This window comes from Tiliqua scincoides, chromosome 14, assembly GCF_035046505.1.
Source record: "Tiliqua scincoides isolate rTilSci1 chromosome 14, rTilSci1.hap2, whole genome shotgun sequence".
Taxonomy (NCBI): domain Eukaryota; kingdom Metazoa; phylum Chordata; class Lepidosauria; order Squamata; family Scincidae; genus Tiliqua; species Tiliqua scincoides.
In genome coordinates this window covers 2,693,439-2,715,624 of record NC_089834.1, presented here as the reverse complement: position 1 = coordinate 2,715,624, position 22,186 = coordinate 2,693,439, and the positions used below count along the sequence as shown (strand labels likewise).

The 22,186-nt window shown below is 51.7% G+C and overlaps 1 protein-coding gene across 1 annotated transcript; it reads left to right on the top strand.

Annotated features, from left to right (window-relative positions):
* Positions 1-212: 212 nt before the first annotated feature.
* Positions 213-19,180, top strand: MMP11 (matrix metallopeptidase 11). Its single transcript, XM_066609958.1, has 10 exons — positions 213-226; positions 436-775; positions 4,881-5,122; positions 7,327-7,470; positions 8,148-8,281; positions 10,360-10,607; positions 12,070-12,081; positions 14,657-14,861; positions 17,962-18,219; positions 19,038-19,180. Exons 1-10 carry the CDS (start codon positions 213-215, stop codon positions 19,178-19,180), a joined length of 1,740 nt encoding a protein of 579 aa, XP_066466055.1.
* The last annotated feature ends 3,006 nt before the right edge of the window (positions 19,181-22,186 follow it).

Sequence of the window (22,186 nt, the reverse complement as noted above, 5' to 3'; positions counted from 1 at the left end):
GACTACACTGCAAAGCCTCCGTGACCTTACAGGCTGCCACCTCACAGGGTTGCTGTGAAGACACAAGAGGTAGGGGGAAGTAGGGAGGGCGGAGGCAATCGGCAGGAGATGGGCAGATCATGTCCCAGGAGGGGGGCAGGATTACTGGTGGGTCCCCAGTAGTTCTGGTGGGTCCCCAGTAGTCCCCAAGTTATTTCTTGGGGGGGGGTGTCATGGCAGGAAACTGGTGAGGACCAGGATTGATGGTGGGTCCCCAGTCTCACACTTCTCTTCTTTTGGGAGGGGAGGGTCATGCATGAAAGCGGTGAGGACCACTGCTCTAGGATGTTTTGCGCTAGGCAGGGGTTGGACTAGGTGTCCTCGTGGGGTCCCTTCCAACCCCAGGGTTAGTTGTCGGGGGGGGGCACTGCAGAGCCCCCTCGGTGGTGCTTCTAGGCGCCGGGCAGCCCTTCCTCGGCTGAGCGGTGCAGGGAAGCGCCTGGGGCAGAGCTGGAGCTCCGCCGGAGAGTGCGGAGGAGAAGCCCAGCGCCAGCCGGGGGACGGGCCTGCCTGCCTGCCTGCCCCAGCCAGGGTCTCCCCCGCCGCCGCCTCCTCCCCCGCCCGCCGTCCCCGACGCCCCTCCAGCGCCAGCAGCAGAACAAAGGAGCGCGCCCGGCCGCCGGAGCAGAAGGAGATGCCGCGGGCTCCCTGCGCGCCCCTCCTGCTGCTGCTGCTGCTGCTGCCGCCGCGGCCGGGGGCTCCGCTGGCGCCCCCGCGGACCCCCGACCAGCCCCCGGTGAGTTGCACGCCGCGCCTCGCCGGCCCCTCCAGTCCCTGCTGCGCCCGCCGGGGGGGGGGGAATGGGCAGCCCCCTGGGCTGGCTGCTGGGGCGGCCCTTGGAAGCGCCCCCTGGCACTAGCGCGCCAGGCTTGCCCGATGGGCAGCACAGGAGCGCGCCCGAGGGGGCCGTGGGGCGGGCGAGCGACCCCTTTGTACAAGGCAGACTACGCGAGGGGGGATCAGCCCTCCCTCTTTTGCCCACCTCTGGCACTGAGGAGCTTCCCACCCCCTAGCTCCTGCTGTCGGCCTGGGATGCCTGCGGTGGGGGGGGGGGGCTGTCCAGCCCCTAAGGACTAGCTGCCCTGCATGCGTGCAACCTTTGGGGGGGGGGTGTTGCCCTGCCTTGCCCTGCCACACTTTGCCAAGGAGTCTGGGGGCGTCCTTTTTTCTGCCACAGGCAGGGGGTTGGACTAGATGACCTTGGAGGACCCTCCCAACTCAATGACTCAAGAAGAACTGGTGTGGACGTGTTGCAGGATCGAATCTGACCATCAGTCTCCTGGTCTGGGATTGGAGAAGGGTCCGTCAGTCACTATGGGAGAGTGGGGTCTTTAGAAGACCCTCCTGGATCAAGCCCCCTGCAGGGTTGGGCAATACCCTCCTCCGCATGAAACCCTGGAGAGCCGCCATTGCCAGGCAGTGCCAGCCTTCCTGAGCTGCTGGCTTTCATGATCTGGGTATTGAAAGGGAGGAGAGAAGAGACCTGATCCATCCCCCACACCTAAGCCAGCCCTCCCCTCTCCAGCCCTCAACTGGCATGTGGCTGTAACACAGGTTGTGGAACTCCTTGCCACAAGATTAGTGAGGGCACCTGAAGGCCCGGGTGCCTTTTAAAGGTATTGAACAGATTGATGGAGGGCAGGTTCATCACAGGGTACAAGCCATGATGACTATGTGCAACCTCCTGGTTTTAGAAGTAGGCTGTCTCTGAATGCCAGGTGCAAGGGAGTGGCAACAGGGTACTGGACTCTTGTTGTCTTGTGTGCTCCTTGAGGCATCTGGTGGGCCACTGTGAGATGCAGGTAGCCGGACTAGAGGAACATTGGGCCTGATCTGGTGGGATTCTTCTGATGTTCTTACAGGCTGATGTGTGCCTCTCCTCCCCACCCCACACAGGCACAGGCTGTGGCTGTTGGGGAGGGTCATGTCCAGTGTTGTTCTGTCAGTGACAGACCATTGCCACAGAGAAGTAGATAGCTGTTGTCCACGTCAAAAGCTGCCACTAACCAGGTCAGTGGGCGCTTAGGTACTTGCTTCAGTGCAATGTCGCTGAACCCCTGGAGGCATAGCTGCATCCACATGGCTTGTCCCTTGTTCAGATTGTGGGACTATTCACAGTTTGGTTCCCCCCCCCCCTTTTAAATACAGGTTTGTGCCCTTGGTTACCCAGTGTTAATTTGCTCACAAATTACCACAAATTTCTAGGCCTTAGTAATGTGGAGATGGTCTCAGATACCAGTTTGGGCCAGCAAGTTGGGGCTGAGCCAACCCAGCTTTGCAGGGACCCAGCACATGTGCTGGGCAGGTGCTGGCCCCTGCCTTCTGGCTGCCACTGTCCCTTATTCCTGGGACAAGTCAGCAACTTTTCCAGGCCTCCTGCTTGGTTTCCCTTTAGAACACGGGTCTCCAAACTCTGGCCCGTGGGCAGTATTTATCACATGAGGATTATTGTTCCGGGGACGGAGGTGGCAAAGCCACTGTTGGTCACGCCCAATCTTTGCAGAACCTTGTGCCAGGGAAAGTGCTTCCCCTGGGAAAGTGGGATGCATGCAGCACAGAGCTCTGTTCAGAGTGAATAAGATCGGGGTGTAGCTGGAGCCTCCAAGGGGTCCTACAGGTGGCAACTCCTGCTGTGCCTCGCCTGCTTTGGGGCATGCCAGGTCTGGCTTTGCAAGTACAAGCCCGTCTGATCCTGCTGCAGTTTAGGCAACAAGGGAGCAGCCTGAAGACTGACCCAGTCCAACCTTACTTACAGATGCCAGACATCTGCGCCTTGGCAGGCCTGCCACATGGAATTTCGCAAGGCAGCACCAGGCAAGAAACTGCTTGGAGGGGCAGAATCACCATTTATGAGCCAGCGCCGACAGGAGTTCAGAACCCCCAGAGTGCTGAGTCAACATCTTTGAGGTTGCTGACTCAGTTCCCCTGGTTCGTCACACGCCAGGGTGTCTCCTGGTCTGGGAATTCGCATCAGTGGGAATTTGCACCAGTGGAGCTCTGAAGCAAGGGGCTCTATCAAGCCCCTGATATCATCTGGGGCAGTGGTTCCCAAACGTTTTAGCACTGGGACCCACTTTTTAAAATGACACTCTATCAGGACCCATCTAGTTTTTACGAGACTTTTAAAAAGTGATCTAGAAAGTAATAATATCATTTATTTACAAGTAACTCAATCCATTTCTCGTAATAAGGCAGTCATAATGAATAGCCTCATTCATTAGGCTGGAGGGACTGAAGGCACAATCCTAACCAACTTTCCAGCACTGACATAGCTTTGCCAATGTGGTGTGCATTGCATCCTGCAATGGGGAGGCATAAGAACATAAGAACATAAGAACAGCCCCACTGGATCAGGCCATAGGCCCATCTAGTCCAGCTTCCTGTATCTCACAGCGGCCCACCAAATGCCCCAGGGAGCACACCAGATAACAAGAGACCTGCAAGGCCTCCTGGGAATTGTAGTTAAGAACATAAGAACAGCCCCACTGGATCAGGCCAGAGGCCCATCCAGTCCAGCTTCCTGTATCTCACAGCGGCCCACCAAATGCCCCTGGGAGCACACCAGATAACAAGAGACCTGCAAGGCCTCCTGGGAATTGTAGTTAAGAACATAAGAACAGCCCCACTGGATCAGGCCAGAGGCCCATCCAGTCCAGCTTCCGGTATCTCACCGCGGCCCACCAAATGCCCCAGGGAGCACACCAGATAACAAGAGACCTCATCCTGGTGCCCTCCCTTGCATCTGGCATTCCGACATAGCCCTTTGGTCTGATCCTTTGGTCTGATACTTTGAGAGTATCCATGCGTGTTACCTTACCTTGGGGGCTGCATTGAGGCTAAATCATTGCTGGAAGGTTGATTAGGATTGAGCCCTTAGTGACCCATCCTTCACCTGCCGCCATTACCTGTCATTGATGGAAAAAAACACACCAGAAAAAAGAATCTCAGACATTTTTCTCCCTATATTAACACAAGCCTGCAAACTGCAAGAGCTCTGCAGTTTGCAGGGCAATTAGCAGCTATCTGATTTTTTAATAGCCTCAGGGCTGGAGGCAGTCAGTTACCTGATCTTTCAATCACCTGTGTTTTCATTGGAGGCTCTGTGGGACCCACCAGAAATTGAGTCACCACCCACCAAATGGGTCCTGACCCACAGTTTGAGAAATGCTGATTTGGGGTATTGGAAGAAGATAAGAGGTTGCTTCTGGGATCCTCACGCATGAGTGTTCTTCTCTGGTGAGGGTGGCTTGCACAACCCTCTTGCATGGCAAGGTGTGTGCTCAACCTGTAACCACAGCACATGGACAAACCTGGAGTAATATGCCTAACTTTTTGGAGATGTGTGAGGAATTGGAACCGATGGTGTCATAGTCGAGTAAACCAGGTTTGATCTCTAACAGCCCAATCCTACCCATTCCCTCCCCCACAGAGGAAGAGGCACACATGTTCCACATTACTCTCGCCACCCAGAATGGCTCCGGCGGCAAGGGGGAGGGGCAACTTCTATGGTGCATGGAAGCGCCCTGCAATATCTAGTGCTGTGTCCCCTCTGGAGATGCTACAGGCCTCCTCCTCCTCCAAGTTGCTCTCAATTCGCTCCCAAAAATGTGTATCCTGTGGGTTGGGCAGAGTGCTGGTGGGGTGCAGTCCGTCAGAGGGGCTCTAGGGTAGCTGCGTGTCTGTAGGTGTCACTGAGTACTCCTTGCAGTGGCCTTGGCTGCTGTGGCAACATTCTCATCCCAAGCTGAGGATCCACCATGCAGTCTGGTCACCAGACGAAACCTGTAATTTCACACGGATCTTGGCATGTTTGTCTCACACCTGCTCTGCTTTTCCTCTAGGGCGGTTCTCTGAAACACAGTTCCTGGAAGGAACAGGATCCTCAGGGCTTCTCCTCGATCATCACCATGGATACTCTCAAAGACTTCTCTGGAGCTGCCCGTGGGCAGGCATCCCGCTGGAACCCACCCCGCTGTGGGGTTCCTGATCTCCCCACCTTGCCTGGGAATCCGATGGGCCGAAACCGCCAGAAACGATTTGTGTTGTCCGGAGGACGTTGGGAGAAGACGGACTTCACTTACAAGTAAGGCAAGCCTGAGTCCAGGGCCAGGCAATTGTGGTAGCCAATGCCACAATACTCTGGCCTTTTCACATACTCTGACCATATCAACGACACACAAGCCCAGCTGGACCATATACCTAAGCTCTGGTTTGGGGCTTAAGGGGGTGGCAATGTGTCTGGGACACCTTACCTCCCACCCTGCTTCCAAGGCCTGCTCCTGGGTTATGAAGGGATGAAGTTCTGCACCTCACCTCCTCCCTGCCCGGCGCATTCGGGCAGGCAATGTGTTTTTGCCTCCAAAGACAAGAGGTTGGGGAGTGGGGCCACTGAACAGTGGAGGGGTCGATCAATGGCAATAGCAGGGGAAAGGCTGTAGTCTTCCCTTTGCTCCCACCCATGGCATGTCCTGGGCAAGCTCAAAGTTAGGGTGCAGTCAGAACACAGAGAAGTGGTTTGAGACACGGCTCACAAGACTGGAGGCAGGGGGTAAATTGTATTCCAGCCCAGGGTCCTAAAGGTGGCCCAGGAGACAAAGGAGAGAACCCAAAACTTTCCTGGGACCTTACAATTTCCAGTCCCACCAGGGGGCCAATGAGAGGGAGGGGCCAAGGGGTGCATCGTGTCTGGGCCTGAGGTCAAAAGTGGGGTTTGGGAGCCAAAGGAGGGGAGCCAGAAATTTCCTGAGGTCTCAGAAAACTTTTGCATATATTGGGTGAACACGAGCATGCACATTTTGTGTAAGCCTACATAGTTTTATACATGGTAATTCATAGAAATTAAGATTGGATTATCATATGAAATTATGACCCAATGAAGAAAAGAAGGGGCCCAAAGGAAACTTTGTACCCCAAAAGAAACTTTTTACCCCCAATATATTTCCTCTCCAAGGCCCTGGATGGAGGAGGCAGTCCCTTCCTTCCCGCATAAATCCACACCTGCCTCTCTCCAAGGCCACAGCCTTCCCATGGCCTCCCAGATATCAGCACTGCCATATTTGATAGCATGAACGCTGGTGGCGATGACTGCAGTAGTTGTCATATGGGAGGACCCTTCAAGTGGGTGAAATAACCCTGCACATGCCCAATCTTGTCTGATCTCAGAAGCTAAGCAGGGTCAGGCCTGGTTAGTACTTGGATGGGAGACCGCCAGGGAATACCGGGTGCTGTAGGCTTATACCAGGGGTGTCCAAACATTTTGGCAGGAGGGCCACATCATCTCTCTGACACTGTGTCAGGGGCCGGGAAAGAAAGAATTAATTTACAATTTAATATTTGAATAAATTTACATAAATGAATATATTAGAGATGGCACTTATATGAATGAATGAAGGTCTTGGAATAGCTCAAGGCCTATAAAAGGCCTTGCACAAAGCAAGGCCAGCCTTTCCTTCACTACCACTGCCGCATCACAGATATGAATCAGCAAGTAGTGGAGGGAGCCCTCGTCCCACAGCTCAGATGAGAGGTTGAACAGTTGTCCTCATGCTGAGAGCAGTTGCTTTGGGCCAGCACGGGCTCCAGCAAGTCTCTGGAGGGCCAGAGGCTCATTGGAGACTGGGGGCTCCCTGAGGGCCTGATTGGGGGCTCTGAGGGCCACAAGTGGCCCCTGGGCCGGGGTTTGGGCACCCCTGGCTTATACCATAGTCTTTCCAGACTGAAGGCTGCCAACCAAGGAAGGTCTGGCTGGTGTCTGCATCCTGCAAGTGACTCAAGCACTAGCCACAAGATTTTTTTACCCAATATGTAATTCATCTGTGGAACTCCTGGCCACAGGATGTGAATGATGGCACCTGGCCTGGTTGCCTTGAAAAGGGGATTGGACAGATTTCTGGAGGGAAAAGTCCATCCTAGGTTACAAGACTGGATGGGTGTGTGCAACCTCCTAGTTTTAGAAGTACTGCCACTTCGGAATGCCAGGTGCAAAGGAGTGGCAACTGGACACTTTTGTTGTCTTTTGTGCTCCCTGAAGCACCTGGTGGGCCACTGAGAGATTCAGGAACTAGGTGGGCCTTTGACTTGATCCAGCGGGGCTCCTGATCCACTCGGTGTTCTGGAGTGAGCCACCCTGGTCCCATGAGCAGAATCAGTGCCAGCTGTGAGCTGGGGGTGGCTGCAATCAGGTGACTCTTCCCATTCCTTCTTTCAACTGCTTGATGCCATACTGCTTTTGCCCTCTTCTGTTGTGCCAGCCATCAGCACGTTTTGGTGGTTTGCTCTCCTATGTAGAATTGCCAGGTTTCCCTGGCAACTGGGCAAAGCGAAAGTGAGGCGAGCCATTGCCGCGGCCCTGAGAGTCTGGAGCGATGTGACCCCTTTGACCTTCACAGAAGTCCAGGAGGGACAAACAGACATTGTGGTTGATTTCACGTGGTAAGTGACCAGATTTGCAGCACTCAAGCCCTTTTGTTGGTCTTGGAGAGCAAGCCAGGTGGGGGAAAAAACCCTGAATGAAGTGGATACCATTATTAGCAGTAGAAGACCACTGGAAGTGTTTAACCCAGGGCCGTCCAACTCAATTCATCCAGGGGGGGCCAAATGGCATTCATGGTACCTGCGGAGGGCCGGAAGTGATGTCACTAAGCAGGAAGTGATGTCATTAAGCAAGTGATGACCAGAATTAAGCTTTACTGGGCATAAACCAAAAGCCCACTGGATTAAAACAGAAGTTTAATGTTCATGGTGAGTAAATATATTTAAGAATATAAATGCTTTGCAAACATTGCAGCTGCCGAACATCTCTCTTGTGGCTCTCAGACTTCTAAAGATCATCACATACGGCTCTTACGTTAAGCAAGTTTGGCCACTCCTGCGCTAGAGCCATATCCCTTCCCAGCTCCCATCTGATCCTGAGTTGACACAATCTACAGTGGTTGAAATGCCCCATTTGGGCTGGTCCAGTGTGTCTTAGGACTCTGTTCTCTGAGAATGGGAGGTTCCAAGCCCCACGCTTCCTTACAAGGCTGCTTACTCTGTCCTTACTCTCAAGAACTGCTGAGTCACAATCGTGCCAGTGGCAGAATGTCAACAGCCATGTGCTTCCCCTCCAGGTACTGGCATGGAGACAACCTGCCTTTTGATGGCCCTGGGGGGATCCTGGCCCACGCCTTCTTCCCCAAAACACACCGGGAGGGACAGGTCCATTTGGACTATGATGAGACCTGGAGCATTGGGAATGACGTGGGTATGTTGTCTGTTACTACCAATGAGCTGAGATGATCCACTTGGAAAGGGGGGCTTCTCCGTCAGGTAGGGCAACTGTGGGCTCTATTCCACACCCCTGCATGAACATGATCTGTGCAAGGCTGCAATCCTAACCTCACTTTCCTGAGAGTAAGTCCCATTGAACACAATGGGACTTACATCTGAGTAGACCTGCTTAGGATTGTGTCCTATGTGGCTTTCATCCTCAGGGCCGACCTTATGAGCTTCAGGGCCCAACTGGAAACATTTTTTTGAGAGGCCCCAGACCCATAGCCAAGGTCTGTAGAATCTCAGAGATAATCTCAGAGTCAGAAATAAAATATACTTTAGGCCTTATCCTTCTATGGTTAAATGGACAGTAAATCAAAAGATGTACTTTAAAAAGTGCATGCGATTTAATAGACCAACTGAATCTAACTGCATTTAAATATAAACTGGAACATAATATAAAGTGGAACAGATTGTCGAGGGAGGTGGTGGGTTCTCCCCCACTGGAAGTCACTGGAGATGCTCTAGGAGGTTTTCTTGCCACAGGAAGGGGTTGGACTAGACAGCCTTGTAGGCACCTTCCAACTCCGTGATTCTATGCATACATGCAAGCCTACAACAAACAGCTCAGTCCTAAGCACTACCCTGAAATGTCCCATTATCATCAATGGTGCTTTCTCCCAGGTAAAAGTGAATAGGATTGCTGCCAAGATGTGCAGATGACCTTTGAAAAGGAAATAGTTACCAAACCACTTGTTTTGAGTGACTGTGAAATGATTTAGTAAACATATTAATTTTATTTTTTACTCTAGTGCGGGGGGGGGGCCCTTAGGAGTGGGGCCCAACTGGAACAATTGGTCCACTTGGCTTAAAGCTGGCCCTGTTCTGCAGTCTTAGGCACCACAGGAACAGCCCTACTTTTTGAGGATGAGGTGGACAAAGGCTGGAGACTTGAGCCCATCTTCCCTGTATCAGCCACGTGGGGGCACTCTGGCCATTAGCTTCCCATTCATCCACTTGTCCTAGCAGCTTTCCTCTGCAGCTTGTTTGAGCCTCAGTTTTGTTTCAGGAAATCTATCTATTTTTTGCATTTTTATTCCACCCTTCCTCCAAGGAGCTCAGGGTGGTGAACATGGTTCCTCCCCTCCTTTTGTCCTCACAACAATCCTGTGAGATAGGTAAGACTGAGAGATAGTGAGTGACCTCAGTTCACCCAGGAAGCTTCATAGCTGAGCAGGGATTTGAACCTGATCTTCCAGGTCTCAGTCCAGCAAACAGTTTTGGAGAAGATGTAGTTTTTGACCAGCTGTCCTCCAGACCTGGTTTTATACTGCTCAGGTGCATAGGGGCTGTGTTTGCCCTCAGCACCTATGCTTGGGCACCTGAACTGTTGGGTCCTTTGCATCCCAGCAGTTCTGCGATTCAGGCAGCCCAGCAAGACGGCCAGGCACTTGGACCAGGGCTAATGAACCAAGGCACTTAACACAGCCTCACAGCAAGGGCAGTCTTCAAGTGTAGTCCCATGCAAAGTGCATTGGCACATATGCATCCAGTAGATCCAGGACCGGCCTTAGGAGCTGGAGTTGGAAACATTTTTTGCAGGGCTCCAGCCAAGGTCTGGAGCATTTTGGTCTGCAGAGCCAAGGCCTGCAGAATTTGAGAGATAGAAATAAAATTTATTTTAGCTATGGCAGAAAGGAAAGCCAGCAAAACGTGCATGTGAGTCAACGGACCACATGGATCAAAGCACATTTTAATATAAAATTGCAGACATGCAAGCCTACAAGTGTAGATGACCTCTGGAAAGGAAAGAGTTACAAAACCACTTGATTTTGTGGTTGTGAAATGATTTAGTAAGAATATTAATCCTATTTTTTTATTTTCACCCTAGCGTAGGGAGCCCTTCGGCACAGGGCCCAATTGGAAGAAATTGGTCCAATTGGCTTAAAGCTGTCCCTGAGCAGACCCCCCACAAGTCACCTCTGCTCCCTTGTTGTGAGCAGCGAAACCCAGTGTGCAAGCTGTGAAGAGCAAGAGGGCCTGGAAAAAACAACTCCCTCTTCCTTGCAGGGACCGATCTTCTGCAGGTGGCAGCTCACGAATTCGGCCACATCTTGGGCCTACAGCACACAGCCACCTCCAAGTCCCTGATGTCTCCTTTCTATTTCTTCCGCTACCCGCTGAAGTTGAGCGAGGACGACAAGCAAGGCATCCAGTATCTCTACGGGAAGCCCAAGTCCAAGACAAAAAACCATCCAACTCAGGAGGAAGAGCTTCGCCCGCCCGATATTGAAACCAATGAGATCACCAACGGACAGGTCAGCAGCTTTGATGCCAGTGGCGTAGCTCGGGAGAGCAGGGGGGTACATTGCCCTGAGTACCAACCTTGTGAGGGTGTCAAGGGAGCTGGACACTAGTATTTGGCACCTTGGTATTTATGAATAATTCCATCATGTTATATATCATTTGCTGCGATACAAGGACATCTGCAAGAGGGATCTGAAGGCCTTAGGAGTGGACCTCAACAGGTGGGAAACCCTGGCCTCTGAGCGGCCCGCTTGGAGGCAGGCTGTGCAGCATGGCCTTTCCCAGCTTGAAGAGACACTTGGCCAACAGTCTGAGGCAAAGAGGCAAAGAAGGAAGGCCCATAGCCAGGGAGACAGACCAGGGACAGACTGCCCTTGCTCCCGGTGTGGAAGGGATTGTCACTCCCGAATTGGCCTTTTCAGCCACACTAGACGCTGTGCCAGAACCACCATTCAGAGCGCGATACCAGAGTCTTTCGAGACTGAAGGTTGCCAACAGAAATATATCATTTGTAGGTGATTTAATGCCAGGAATCAAACTGTGCTATCTCTATTCTATCAAATATTATAGCCAAATAACCAGAAAAACGCAAGCACTTCATGTCACAAAAAGTGGATTTTCTTACTCAAAAGTGACCAATGAGCCAATGAGGTGTTGTTATGATATAGCGTGGAACCAAGGGCGACATAGCGCAGAAGTAATTGGTGGGGACGCCATCACATCACCACAGTTACTTCTGGGAGTGACGTTGCAAATCATGGCTCCAGGTGCCAGAGGGCCTAGCTACACCGTTGTTTGGTGCAGTGCTTCTAGAAAGGACCCACGCCCAGACTTGATATTAATCCATGTTACTTTCCAAGAGGGACCCTCAAGGTGGCTTTAGCAGACCCCCAGAGGGATACTAGCCATGCTCTCCTACTGTTCCTGGACTGCTGGGCCTGAGGCTGCTTCCATGTCCTCATAAGACCCTTTCTTAGTGAGCGAACCACATCCACAGCCACTTTGCTGAGGTCCTGCAGCCTTCTTGGGGGATTCACTAAAGTTCATCCTGATGCTTCAAACTTTCTCTGTAGACTAGGATTTGGGCTGCCAGCATTCAGCAAGTTGACTTGTTAGAAATGAATTTTTAGACTGCGTTACATTTTTTCAGGACATACACTCAGTAGCGTAGCTAAGGGGGTGCAGAGGGGTAGGAAGTGCACCGGGCTACAGGGTGGGTGGGGGCAACAGTGTGGCTGGCTGGGCAACAACTTGAAGGCAACAGCGCCTGTGTATGACAATTGGGCTGCTGCCAGCAGCCCTGCCAGTTGCAAGCACCCCGGAGGGAGGAGGGACAACAGTCGTTGCCCCTCCCTGCAACCAGGAGGAATCGCTTCTGTGGAGCTGGCCCTCTTCCCCTCCCGCAGCTGAGACTTCTCCAGTCCGCCCACTCATTCAGGCACAGGCAAACCTTTCTTTCTGTCATCCTGCCAGCCCTCCCTCCCTGTATCACTTCCCCCACCTGTCCTACTGGACAGGCTGCCCCCTGAAGCCCTATTTGGCTTCCAGGGCAAGCGAGTGTGGGGAGCAGAGGAGGGAGGGTACCTGCCTGCCTGCCTGCATTTAGGGAGGGAGAAAGAAGTGTGCTTGGGAGGAGAGGGGGGGCTGTCTGATGCTGGGACATGGGGTGTGTGTGAGTGGAGCCCCAAGAGACCCTAGACTGAGGGGGGGTTCTCCTTGTGCAGCTGGACCAGTTGCTCATCGCTCCCCCCCCGCCGCACCTCCTACTCTCCTCTGCTCTCCACACGTCTTCTCTCTATTTGCCTCCCCTTTAGCCTCCTGTCACCTCCTGAGTTCCTGGCAGGACTGCAGCACCCCGATTGTCTCATCCTATTGGCAATTTAAGCCAGTAGGGCTGGCTTCTAAGTAGACATGCAGAGGATTGGGCTCCCTTCCAAGGCTGCAATCCCATCCCCACTTTCCTGGGGGTAAGCCCCATTGACTATATTGGACTTGCTTCTAAGTAGACAAGCAGAGAATTGGGCTCAGAGTTGGCTGACTGTGAGAGATTACACGCCCATGTGCAGGAACCTGAAGAGGGTAGCACGCAAGGCACAGCTCTGGCTCGGCCTCATCATTTATTCACATAATTCCTCAATTCCACTTCCTAAAGGTCAGCTGCTGGCTCTTATGATTGTCTCCAGCCCCCTCCTGCACCTCTCAAACTGTGCAAGGCTGCAATTCCAATTCCTACCTTACCTCACTTACCAGGGAGTAAGCCCCATTGAATACAATGGGACTTACTTCTGAGTGGCTATGAACAGATTGCGCTGTAAAAGTGCAACAAGTACTTTCGACAAGTGCTTGCTATTTTAAAATATTAGCTAACATTTCTCATTCACTTTAACAAATAAAAAGACCCAATTTAATTGATTAAATTTGATGTCTTTGCTGCGGAGGGGGGCTACGGAATATTTTTTGCACCGGGCAGCAACTTGGTAAGCTACGCGCACTGCATATACTCTGTATCCGCAAATCCAGTTTCCACAGTTTCACTAATCTGTGGCTCTCTGTGTGTGTGGGGGGGTGCCCCTTGCCACCCGTTACCTCAGTTTTCCTTTAGTAGAAGTGATAGCACACATTTTTATTTCTTAACAGAGCAGCAGTTTCTTGCTTTACTGAGGAACGTGGCAGGCAGGCAGCCGGCATGCTAGTTGTTGGCAACCTTCAGTCTCGAAAGATTCTGGTATCGCGCTCTGAAAGGTGGTTCTGGCACAGCGTCTAGTGTGGCTGAAAAGGCCGATTCGGGAGTGACAATCCCTTCCACACTGGGAGCAAGTGCAGTCTGTCCCTGGTCTGTCTCCCTGGCTATGGGCCTTCCTTCTTTGCCTCTTAGCCTCAGACTGTTGGCCAAGTGTCTCTTCAAACTGGGAAAGGCCATGCTGCACAGCCTGCCTCCAAGCGGGCCGCTCAGAGGCCAGGGTTTCCCACCTGTTGAGGTCCACTCCTAAGGCCTTCAGATCCCTCTTGCAGATGTCCTTGTATCGCAGCTGTGGTCTACCTGTAGGGCGCTTTCCTTGCACGAGTTCTCCATAGAGGAGATCCTTTGGGATCCGGCCATCATCCATTCTCACGACATGACCGAGCCAACGCAGGCGTCTCTGTTTCAGCAGTGCATACATGCTAGGGATTCCAGCTTGTTCTAGGACTGTGTTGTTTGGAACTTTGTCCTGCCAGTTGATGCCGAGGATGCATCGGAGGCAGCGCATGTGGAAAGCATTCAGTTTCCTCTCCTGTTGTGAGCGAAGAGTCCATGACTCGCTGCAGTACAGAAGTGTACTCAGGACGCAAGCTCTGTAGACCTGGATCTTGGTATGTTCCGTCAGCTTCTTGTTGGACCAGACTCTCTTTGTGAGTCTGGAAAACGTGGTAGCTGCTTTACCGATGCGTTTGTTTAGCTCGGTATCGAGAGAAAGAGTGTCGGAGATCGTTGAGCCAGGGTACACAAAGTCATGGACAACCTCCAGTTCATGTGCAGAGATTGTAATGCAGGGAGGTGGGTCCACATCCTGAACCTGTGTTTTCTTCAGGCTGATCGTCAGTCCAAAATCTTGGCAGGCCTTGCTAAAACGATCCATGCTAGAGGACATGCTAAAACAGCATGCTAGAGGACACAGCCAAAACCCTCATGTTCAGTTATTTTCCTCTCTCTAATGTGCAGGTTGTTTGCCTGCATGTCACATTCCTCAGTTAAGCAGGAAACTCTTCCTGTGTTAAGCAAGAAAACAGAAGGAAACAAAGGTAATGAGCATGAAGGGCGTGGAGTAGTGTAATGTATGGTACCTTACATAGGGTTCGCTTTTATCTGCGGGTTTTGTATTTGCAGGAGGGCCTAAATGTTACAGGGGGTGCCTATTACTGAATTATTCTAAACCGCCTTGGATGCCATGTTCAGAAGAGGAGGGATGTGCATCTTTTAAATAAATGAATGCCAACCTGATTTTAGCTGCAGAGTACCCCTGACCCGGGCAGGATAACTTCTTGAAGTAACCCAAAGCCTCTGCTTTCTCAGTCCACACAGCCGGATGCCTGCGAGACCGATTTTGACGCCGTCTCCATGATCCGCGGTGAGCTGTTCTTTTTCAAATCCTACTACGTGTGGCGGCTTCGGAGCGGCCAACTCCAGGCTGGCTACCCAGCCCTGGCGTCTCGTCACTGGCGGGAAATCCCCCCTTCGGTGGATGCTGCCTTTGAAGATTCATTTGGCAACATCTGGTTTTTCCAAGGTAAGAGGGGGGCAGGATGATTGTTCTAGCAGGCAGAGTGTGGGTCCCTTCCATCCATAGACAATGGAGAATCCTCCCTGGTCTGCAAAGTTTTGGGTGGCCACTGTTGTCTAGATCAGTGGTGCCCAAACCCCAGCCCTGGGTCCACTTGTGGCCCTCGAGGCCTCTCATTGCGGCCCTCAGGGAGCTCCCAGTCTCCAGTGAGCCTCTGGCCCTCCAGAGATTTGTTGGAGCTCGCATTGGCCCGATGCAACTGCTTTCAGTGTGAGGGCGACTGTTTGAGCTCTTGCGTGAGCTGTGGGATGAGGGCTTCCTCCACAGCCTGCTGTTTCACGTCTGTGATGCAGTGGTGGCAGCAAAAGAAAGGCCAGCCTTGCTTTGTGCAAGGCCTTTTATAGGCCTTGAGATATTTCAAGACCTTCATTCATTCATACAACTTCATCTTTAATATATTCATTTATGTAAACTTATGTAAATTTATTCAAATTTTAAATGTAAATTAATTCTTTTTTCCCCCAGTCCCCAACACAGTGTCAGAGAGATGATGTGGCCCTTCTGCCAAAAACTTTGGACACCCCTGCTCTAGATCAATGGTTCTCAAACTTTTTAGCACCAGGACCCACTTTTAAGAATAACAATCACACCCACCAGGAGTGATGTCATTAACCTGGAAGTGACATCATCAAGTAGGAAAATGTTTAACAATCCTATGATGCAATCCTGTTCACATTTACCCAGAGGAAGCCCCATTTACTATCATTGTTAAAAGCATATACATAGTAGCCTGTTAATAGCACAGATCTGCCACATTTCCCCAAATGCAGTCACATCCCATGGTGGTGTCAAGTCTAATATATTAGAAATAAAATATTGAAATGAATGAGGACCCACCTGAAATTGGCTTACGACCTCACCTAGTGGGTCCCGAACCACAGTTTGAGAAACACTGGTCTAGATGGACATGTTCTCCATTTTTCTCTAGATGGACATGTGCAAGCTTGGTATTGGTGCTCCAATCCAGTGGCATAGATTACCTCCTGGTCCTCTGGCACCTCAGTATCACCAGTTTCCATATACCTCCCACCAGAATTGCATTTAAAATAAGTGTCATATCCTCTGCAGGCAGGAAAACACTTGTAAGTCACCATACCTTGTTCTCCCGTTGTCCATGTGACTCAGAGCTGCAGACCCATCAGCAGCAATCTCGGAACGCCCACATCACTCCCTTATTTGCTGTGAGCTTGCACAGGGTGCCAGCCCTGTTTGTGAACTCAGGGCTGTGAGTGTGATGCCTGAAAGAGCTGGACCAGATCAAAGCTAGAGCAGACTCCTCCCACTTGAGGAATGTGGCTCCTCCCCTGAGGTGGCCAGCTGACGACAGAGTCAAGGACCACTTCGGCAGCAACCTCCACCAAGTTCGCACCATCTGTCCAGCACAAAGATGCAAAGAAGGGGAAGCCAGAAACAACCCAATCTCACCCCACCAGCAAGCAAGCAGGTGACTTTCCCACACACTCCCACAAACAAGCAGCGCACAGCCCCACACAAACACTCTCTGTTAGTGGCAGGCAGCAACAGACCCAACAGCTGAGGACAGACTGCATGGCAGCACGTACCCGGCAGCTGCAGTGGGCTCAGCCACCAGCCACCATCCCATTGACCAGGGGTCTCCAAACCCCGGCCCAGGGGCCAGATGCAGCCTGTGGCAAACCTCTATCCGGCCCGCAGCCAGCCTCTTGTCCCCTGAAAGCCACTGGCCCACTTTGCCAAACATGACTGAAACTATGCTCTGGTTGCATCTGGAGGGTGTTCTAAGGGCCAGAGAGGTTGAATGAATGAGCCCATTCATTCATTTATTCACACATCTAAGTTCATTCACAAAGAGAGTCTGGTCCAACAAGAAGCTGATGGAACATATCAAGATCCAGGTCTACAGAGCTTGCGTCCTGAGTACACTTCTGTACTGCAGCGAGTCATGGGCTCTTCCCTCACAACAGGAGAGGAAACTGAATGCTTTCCACATGCGCTGCCTCCAGTGCATCCTCGGCATCACCTGGCAGGACAAAGTTCCAAACAACACAGTCCTGGAACGTTCCTAGCATGTATTCACTGCTGAAACAGAGACACCTGCGTTGGCTCGGTCATGTCGTGAGAATGGATGATGGCCGGATCCCAAAGGATCTCCTCTATGGAGAACTCGTGCAAGGAAAGCGCCCTACAGGTAGACCACAGCTGCGATACAAGGACATCTGCAAGAGGGATCTGAAGGTCTTAGGAATGGACCTCAACAAGTGGGAAACCCTGGCCTCTGAGCGGCCTGCTTGGAGGCAGGCTGTGCAGCATGGCCTCTCCCAGTTTGAAGAGACACTTGGCCAACAGTCTGAGGCTAAGAGGCTAAGAAGGAAGGCCCATAGCCAGGGAGACGGACCAGGGACAGACTGCACTTGCTCCCGGTGTGGAAGGGATTGTCACTCCCGAATCGGCCTTTTCAGCCACACTAGACGCTGTTCCAGAACCACCATTCAGAGCACGATACCATAGTCTTTTGAGACTGAAGGTTGCCAATAATAATTAAAGTTCATCTCTAATTTATTTATATAAATTTTATATTTAAATTTTTTTCCAGCCCTCAAAACCATACCAGACTTTTGTTCAGTTCAGTAAGACCTTTATTGGCATAAAATACAGAGAAAGAACAGAACAGGAATATACAAAGACAACACAACATAAGCATAAACATCAGTCACTGCCCAGAGTCCCAGGGCTCTGCCTGGCTATTACCCCAGATAAAAAGGAAGCAACATTATCCAGAGTCTCAGGATCAGGAGTGGAAAGGAGAGACTGAAGCATGGTTGAATCCTCCCAGCCCTGCATCCTAGCTAGCAATGGACCTAGAAATTTCTTGTGTGACACAACATGTAGCGGGCAGTAAAAAAAGGTATGCATTAAAGTCTCAATGCAATCCCTACCACACTTGCATTTCCTCTCTATACCAGATATTTGATGCGGCCCTCGAGCCAAAAAGTTTAGATACCCCTGCCGTTGACCATTGGGTGACAAGCCGCTTCCAACCTCTGTTCCACCTTTTTGTTGCTTCCAGGTGCTCAGTACTGGATCTACGATGGTGAGAGACGCATCTCTGGCCCCCTGCCCACCACAGAGCTGGGCTTTTCGGCCTCCCCCATTCAAGCAGCCTTAATGTGGGGGACAGAGAAATACAAGATCTACTTCTTCAAAGGGGGAAGCTACTGGCGATTCAACCCCAGCACCCATCAGGTGGACAACATCTACCCGCGCCGGATGGCTGACTGGCGGGGCGTCCCGCAGGAAATCGACGCTGCTTTCCAAGATGAATCGGGTGAGTTTAGAACCAACCATAATTTCCAAAGGAGAGCCCTGTGCGATCAGGCCAAAGGCCCCTCTAGTCCAGCTTCCTGCATCTCACAACTCAGGGAGCACACGAGACCAGAAGAGATCTGCATCTTGGTGTCCTCCTTTGCATCTGGCATTCTGAGGTAGCCTACTTCTAAAAACAGGAGGTTGTGCATACCCACCATGGCTTGTAACCTGCAATGGACTCTTCCTCCATCAGTCTGTCCTATCTGCTTTTAAAGAAATCTTGACCAGATGCCATCACCACATCCTGTGGCAAGGAGTTCCACAGACTACTTTGTGGGTCAGAAATATTTTATTTTGCCTGATCTCCCAACACTCAATTTTAGTGAATGTTCCCTGGTTCTGGTGTTGTGTGAGAGGGAAAAAGATCTCTATCCACCCCATACACAATCTTTTATGTCTCCATCATGTCCCCCCTACGCGTCTTTTTTCGAAGAGCCCCAAATGCTGTAGCCTTTCCTCATAAGGGAGGTGCCCCAGCCCAGGAATCATTTTGGTCTCTCTCTTCTGCCAGTTCTCTCTCGTCTTTCCCAGTTCCACTAAGTCCTTCTTGAGTTGTGGAAGCCAGAAGTGGACGCAATATTGGAGATGTGGCCTCACCATCCATTTGTACATTGATTTGCCTTGTGCCTGAGCAGAGTCTTCTGCAGGAGTAGGCAGTCAGGACGTTACCATGCCCCTTTGCTACCCCCAGCCCTCTGAGAGAGGGTGGGATCCCAGGACAGGGCACCAATGCCACGTGTCTGATGTGTTCCTTCTGTTTTGCTCTCTCCTCTGCAGGGTTTGCTTACTTCCTGAAAGGCCAGCAGTACTGGAAATTTGACCCCACTCAGGTGAAGGTGCTTGAGGGTTACCCGCGTCTCATCGGCCAGGACTTTTTCAGCTGTGCGCCACCCTCCGATGTCTTTCAGCGAGGCGACTGAGGGGCCCAAATTCGCCTCCCTCTTCAGCCACGTCCATGTGATCTGCTTCCCAGCCACCATCTTGGCACAAGCTGGAATGGCCATTCAGATCCCACAGAGCTCTCACCCCACAGCTTTTTAGCAGCCGTGGTCACAGCCGTGGGGCTGCTTCTCTTTGGGTGCCTGTGAAGGCCATGGATCAACACAGATGCCATCCATCTGTGGTGGCTTGGGGCGGCCGTTTTGCCAGCATGCATTCTACTGCCCCAGTGCCAGAGCCGATTCTCTCGGGGATTTCAAAGGATGCCTGTCTTGCTGTATTCTTCAAAAACAAGAGTTGTGTCTGAGATAACTGACTTTGTGGGTGGCCTCTCATTGGTGTTGGTCCAGGAAACCTTTCATGCTCCTCCCTCACTGAAAAACATGGGCTGAAGGCATCCATGAAGCCTGGCCACGTCCCACAAATCTCTTAGTGGGGAGGGTGAGAGTAATAAGGTGAGTTTCAGGAACACAGTGAACCATCAGCATCATGGACAACTTGTGGAAAGGGTGTCTGTTGATGCCTCAAGTCCACTGAACCATGCCTTAAGGGCTTCCTCAGCCCAGTTGCTCCTCATTCATAAGACCATCAGGAGAGCCCCAATGGATCAGGCCTAAGGCCCATCTAGTCCAGCTTCCTGTATCTCACAGTGGCCCACCAGATGCCTCAGGGAGCACTCAGGACAACAAGAGACCTGCATCCTGTTGCCACTCCGTGGCACCTAGCAGTCTGAGGTAGCCTACTTCTAAAACCAGGAGGTTGCATGCAGTCGTCATGGCTTGTAACCCGTGATGAACCTTTCCTCTATCTTTCCAATCCTCTTTTCAAGGCATCTTGGTCAGACCCCATCAACACATCCTGTGGCAAGGAGTTCCACAGATTAATGTCATGCTGGTTAAAGTTGTGCCTGAGAGAACCGATTGACAAATTAAAGGGTCCACTAGGGTCCTGGCAGAGAATGGAGCAGCAGCACTGGGGGAGGGGGATCCTATAAGGCAAGCAAGTGTCAGAAGGGGCTCTGGGTCAGGCTGAACCTCTCTTCAGGGTGCAGACAGTGCTGGCACTGGTGCTCTGCCTAGCTGGCAACTTGCTCACAAACCTGCTCTTTGCTTTGCTGGTGAACCTGCTTTCCAGCCCCTCCAGACACTTGCCTGCCGTGCAGCCCCCTCCTGTTTGCTGTGGCCAGCGGCACACTGATTCAATGATCTTAAGGCTGTCCAGCAAGGAGGAGGCAGGGCAGGAAACTGCTGGGGTGACCCCCCCCTCCCCAGCACCTAGGAATGAGCATCACAGCAATGGTCACCTCCACGGAACATGGGGAAAAGCCCCAAGGTCTGATGCAACACCCACACAGCACCCCCAACCCCTACAGAAGTGGGTGTGGCGTAGCAGGCTGGTCCAAGGCCTCCTGGTGCCTAGGTCAGCGTGACCCTGCACCTAGGGTGTGGCAGGTATGGACATCTGCCCCGGGTGCCCCTTGAAGGGGGTGCCTCTGAGCAGAAGGATCAGGGGGCAGCCAGATCACAAAGCTGCCACTGCCAGGACTGCCTCCTTCTTGGAAGTGACCAGGAAGTGACATCACAATGTCATACGATATCTTACTTTTTGTTGTTGGCAGCCTTCAGTCTTGAAAGACTCTGGTATCGCGCTCTGAAAGGTGGTTCTGGAACAGCGTCTAGTGTGGCTGAAAAGGCCGATTCAGGAGTGACAATCCCTTCCACACCAGGAGCAAGTGCAGTCTGTCCCTGGTCTGTCTCCCTGGCTATGGGCCTTCCTTCTTTGCCTCTTAGCCTCAGACTGTTGGCCAAGTGTCTCTTCAAACTGGGAAAGGCCATGTTGCACAGCCTGCCTCCAAGCAGGCGGCTCAGAGGCCAGGGTTTCCCACCTGTTGAGGTCCACTCCTAAGGCCTTCAGATCCCTCTTGCAGATGTCCTTGTATCGCAGCTGTGGTCTACCTGTAGGGCGCCTTTCCTTGCACGAGTTCTCCATAGAGGAGATCCTTTGGGATCCGGCCATCATCCATTCTCACGACATGACTGAGCCAACGCAGGCGTCTGTTTCAGCAGCGCATACATGCTAGGGATTCCAGCACATTCCAGGACTGTGTTGTTTGGAACTTTGTCCTGCCAGGTGATGCCGAGGATGTGTCAGAGGCAGCGCATGTGGAAAGCGATATCATGATGTCATGATGTCACACAGTATCATGATGTCACTATCCAGGGCGCCAGGGCTATTCGATAGGCTGCTACCTGCATCACCTTAATCCCTCCAATGCTACCTCTGAGCAACTGCACCCCCCCCCGTAGATGTGGGGGGAGGAGAGCAAACGCATGCACAGCCTGCCTGATCCACGCCACTTCCCCTTGAAACAGAAGCAGTGCAGTCTGGGATCCCAGCCTACCCCACTTCTGCCCATAGGAAACAGAAGCAGCTTGGACCCAGGAGCCCTCCAGGTAGGTGAATTACCTGGAATATCTTTAGAGTAGGATAGGGCTGTGTACATCTGTGGGCTGGGCAGAAATGGGTTAATTTGGCATAACTGTTCTCAAAATAATGACTTTGACCCATCCTCATTCGCGTTTCACCCATAAAACAAAAACCAGCCCAAGACCATTTATGATCTCAGGTATCACCCATTCCCAGGAGAGTTTGAAAAAGGTTTTACTTTTTCACAGATTTTGTGCTTTGAGAAAAAAATGAAACGGGAAGAATGCGCAGTTGTGTGTTTTTATTCCAAGTTCTCATTTTTATTCATTTTAAATGTTTTAAAAGCAAACTAGGTAGGTGATATAGGGCACAAGCCTAACCAAGTCTACTCAGAAGTATGTCCTATTTTGTTCAATGGGGCTTACTCTCAGGAAAGTGTGGTTAGGATTGCAGTCATAGTGTCAGCAGCTGAAGCCACAGCATGATTTCACAATGGAAAATAATCTATTTTAATTTCTGGAAAATATCTTCAAGCCGTGATTTGTGCTTTGATTCTGATA

Bases quoted from the DNA above. Each gene is read 5' to 3' on its own strand.
- MMP11 (XM_066609958.1), top strand. The intron at 7,471-8,147 runs GTAAGTGACCAG...CTTCCCCTCCAG, and splicing joins ATTGTGGTTGATTTCACGTG to GTACTGGCATGGAGACAACC. The intron at 18,220-19,037 runs GTGAGTTTAGAA...TCTCCTCTGCAG, and splicing joins TGCTTTCCAAGATGAATCGG to GGTTTGCTTACTTCCTGAAA.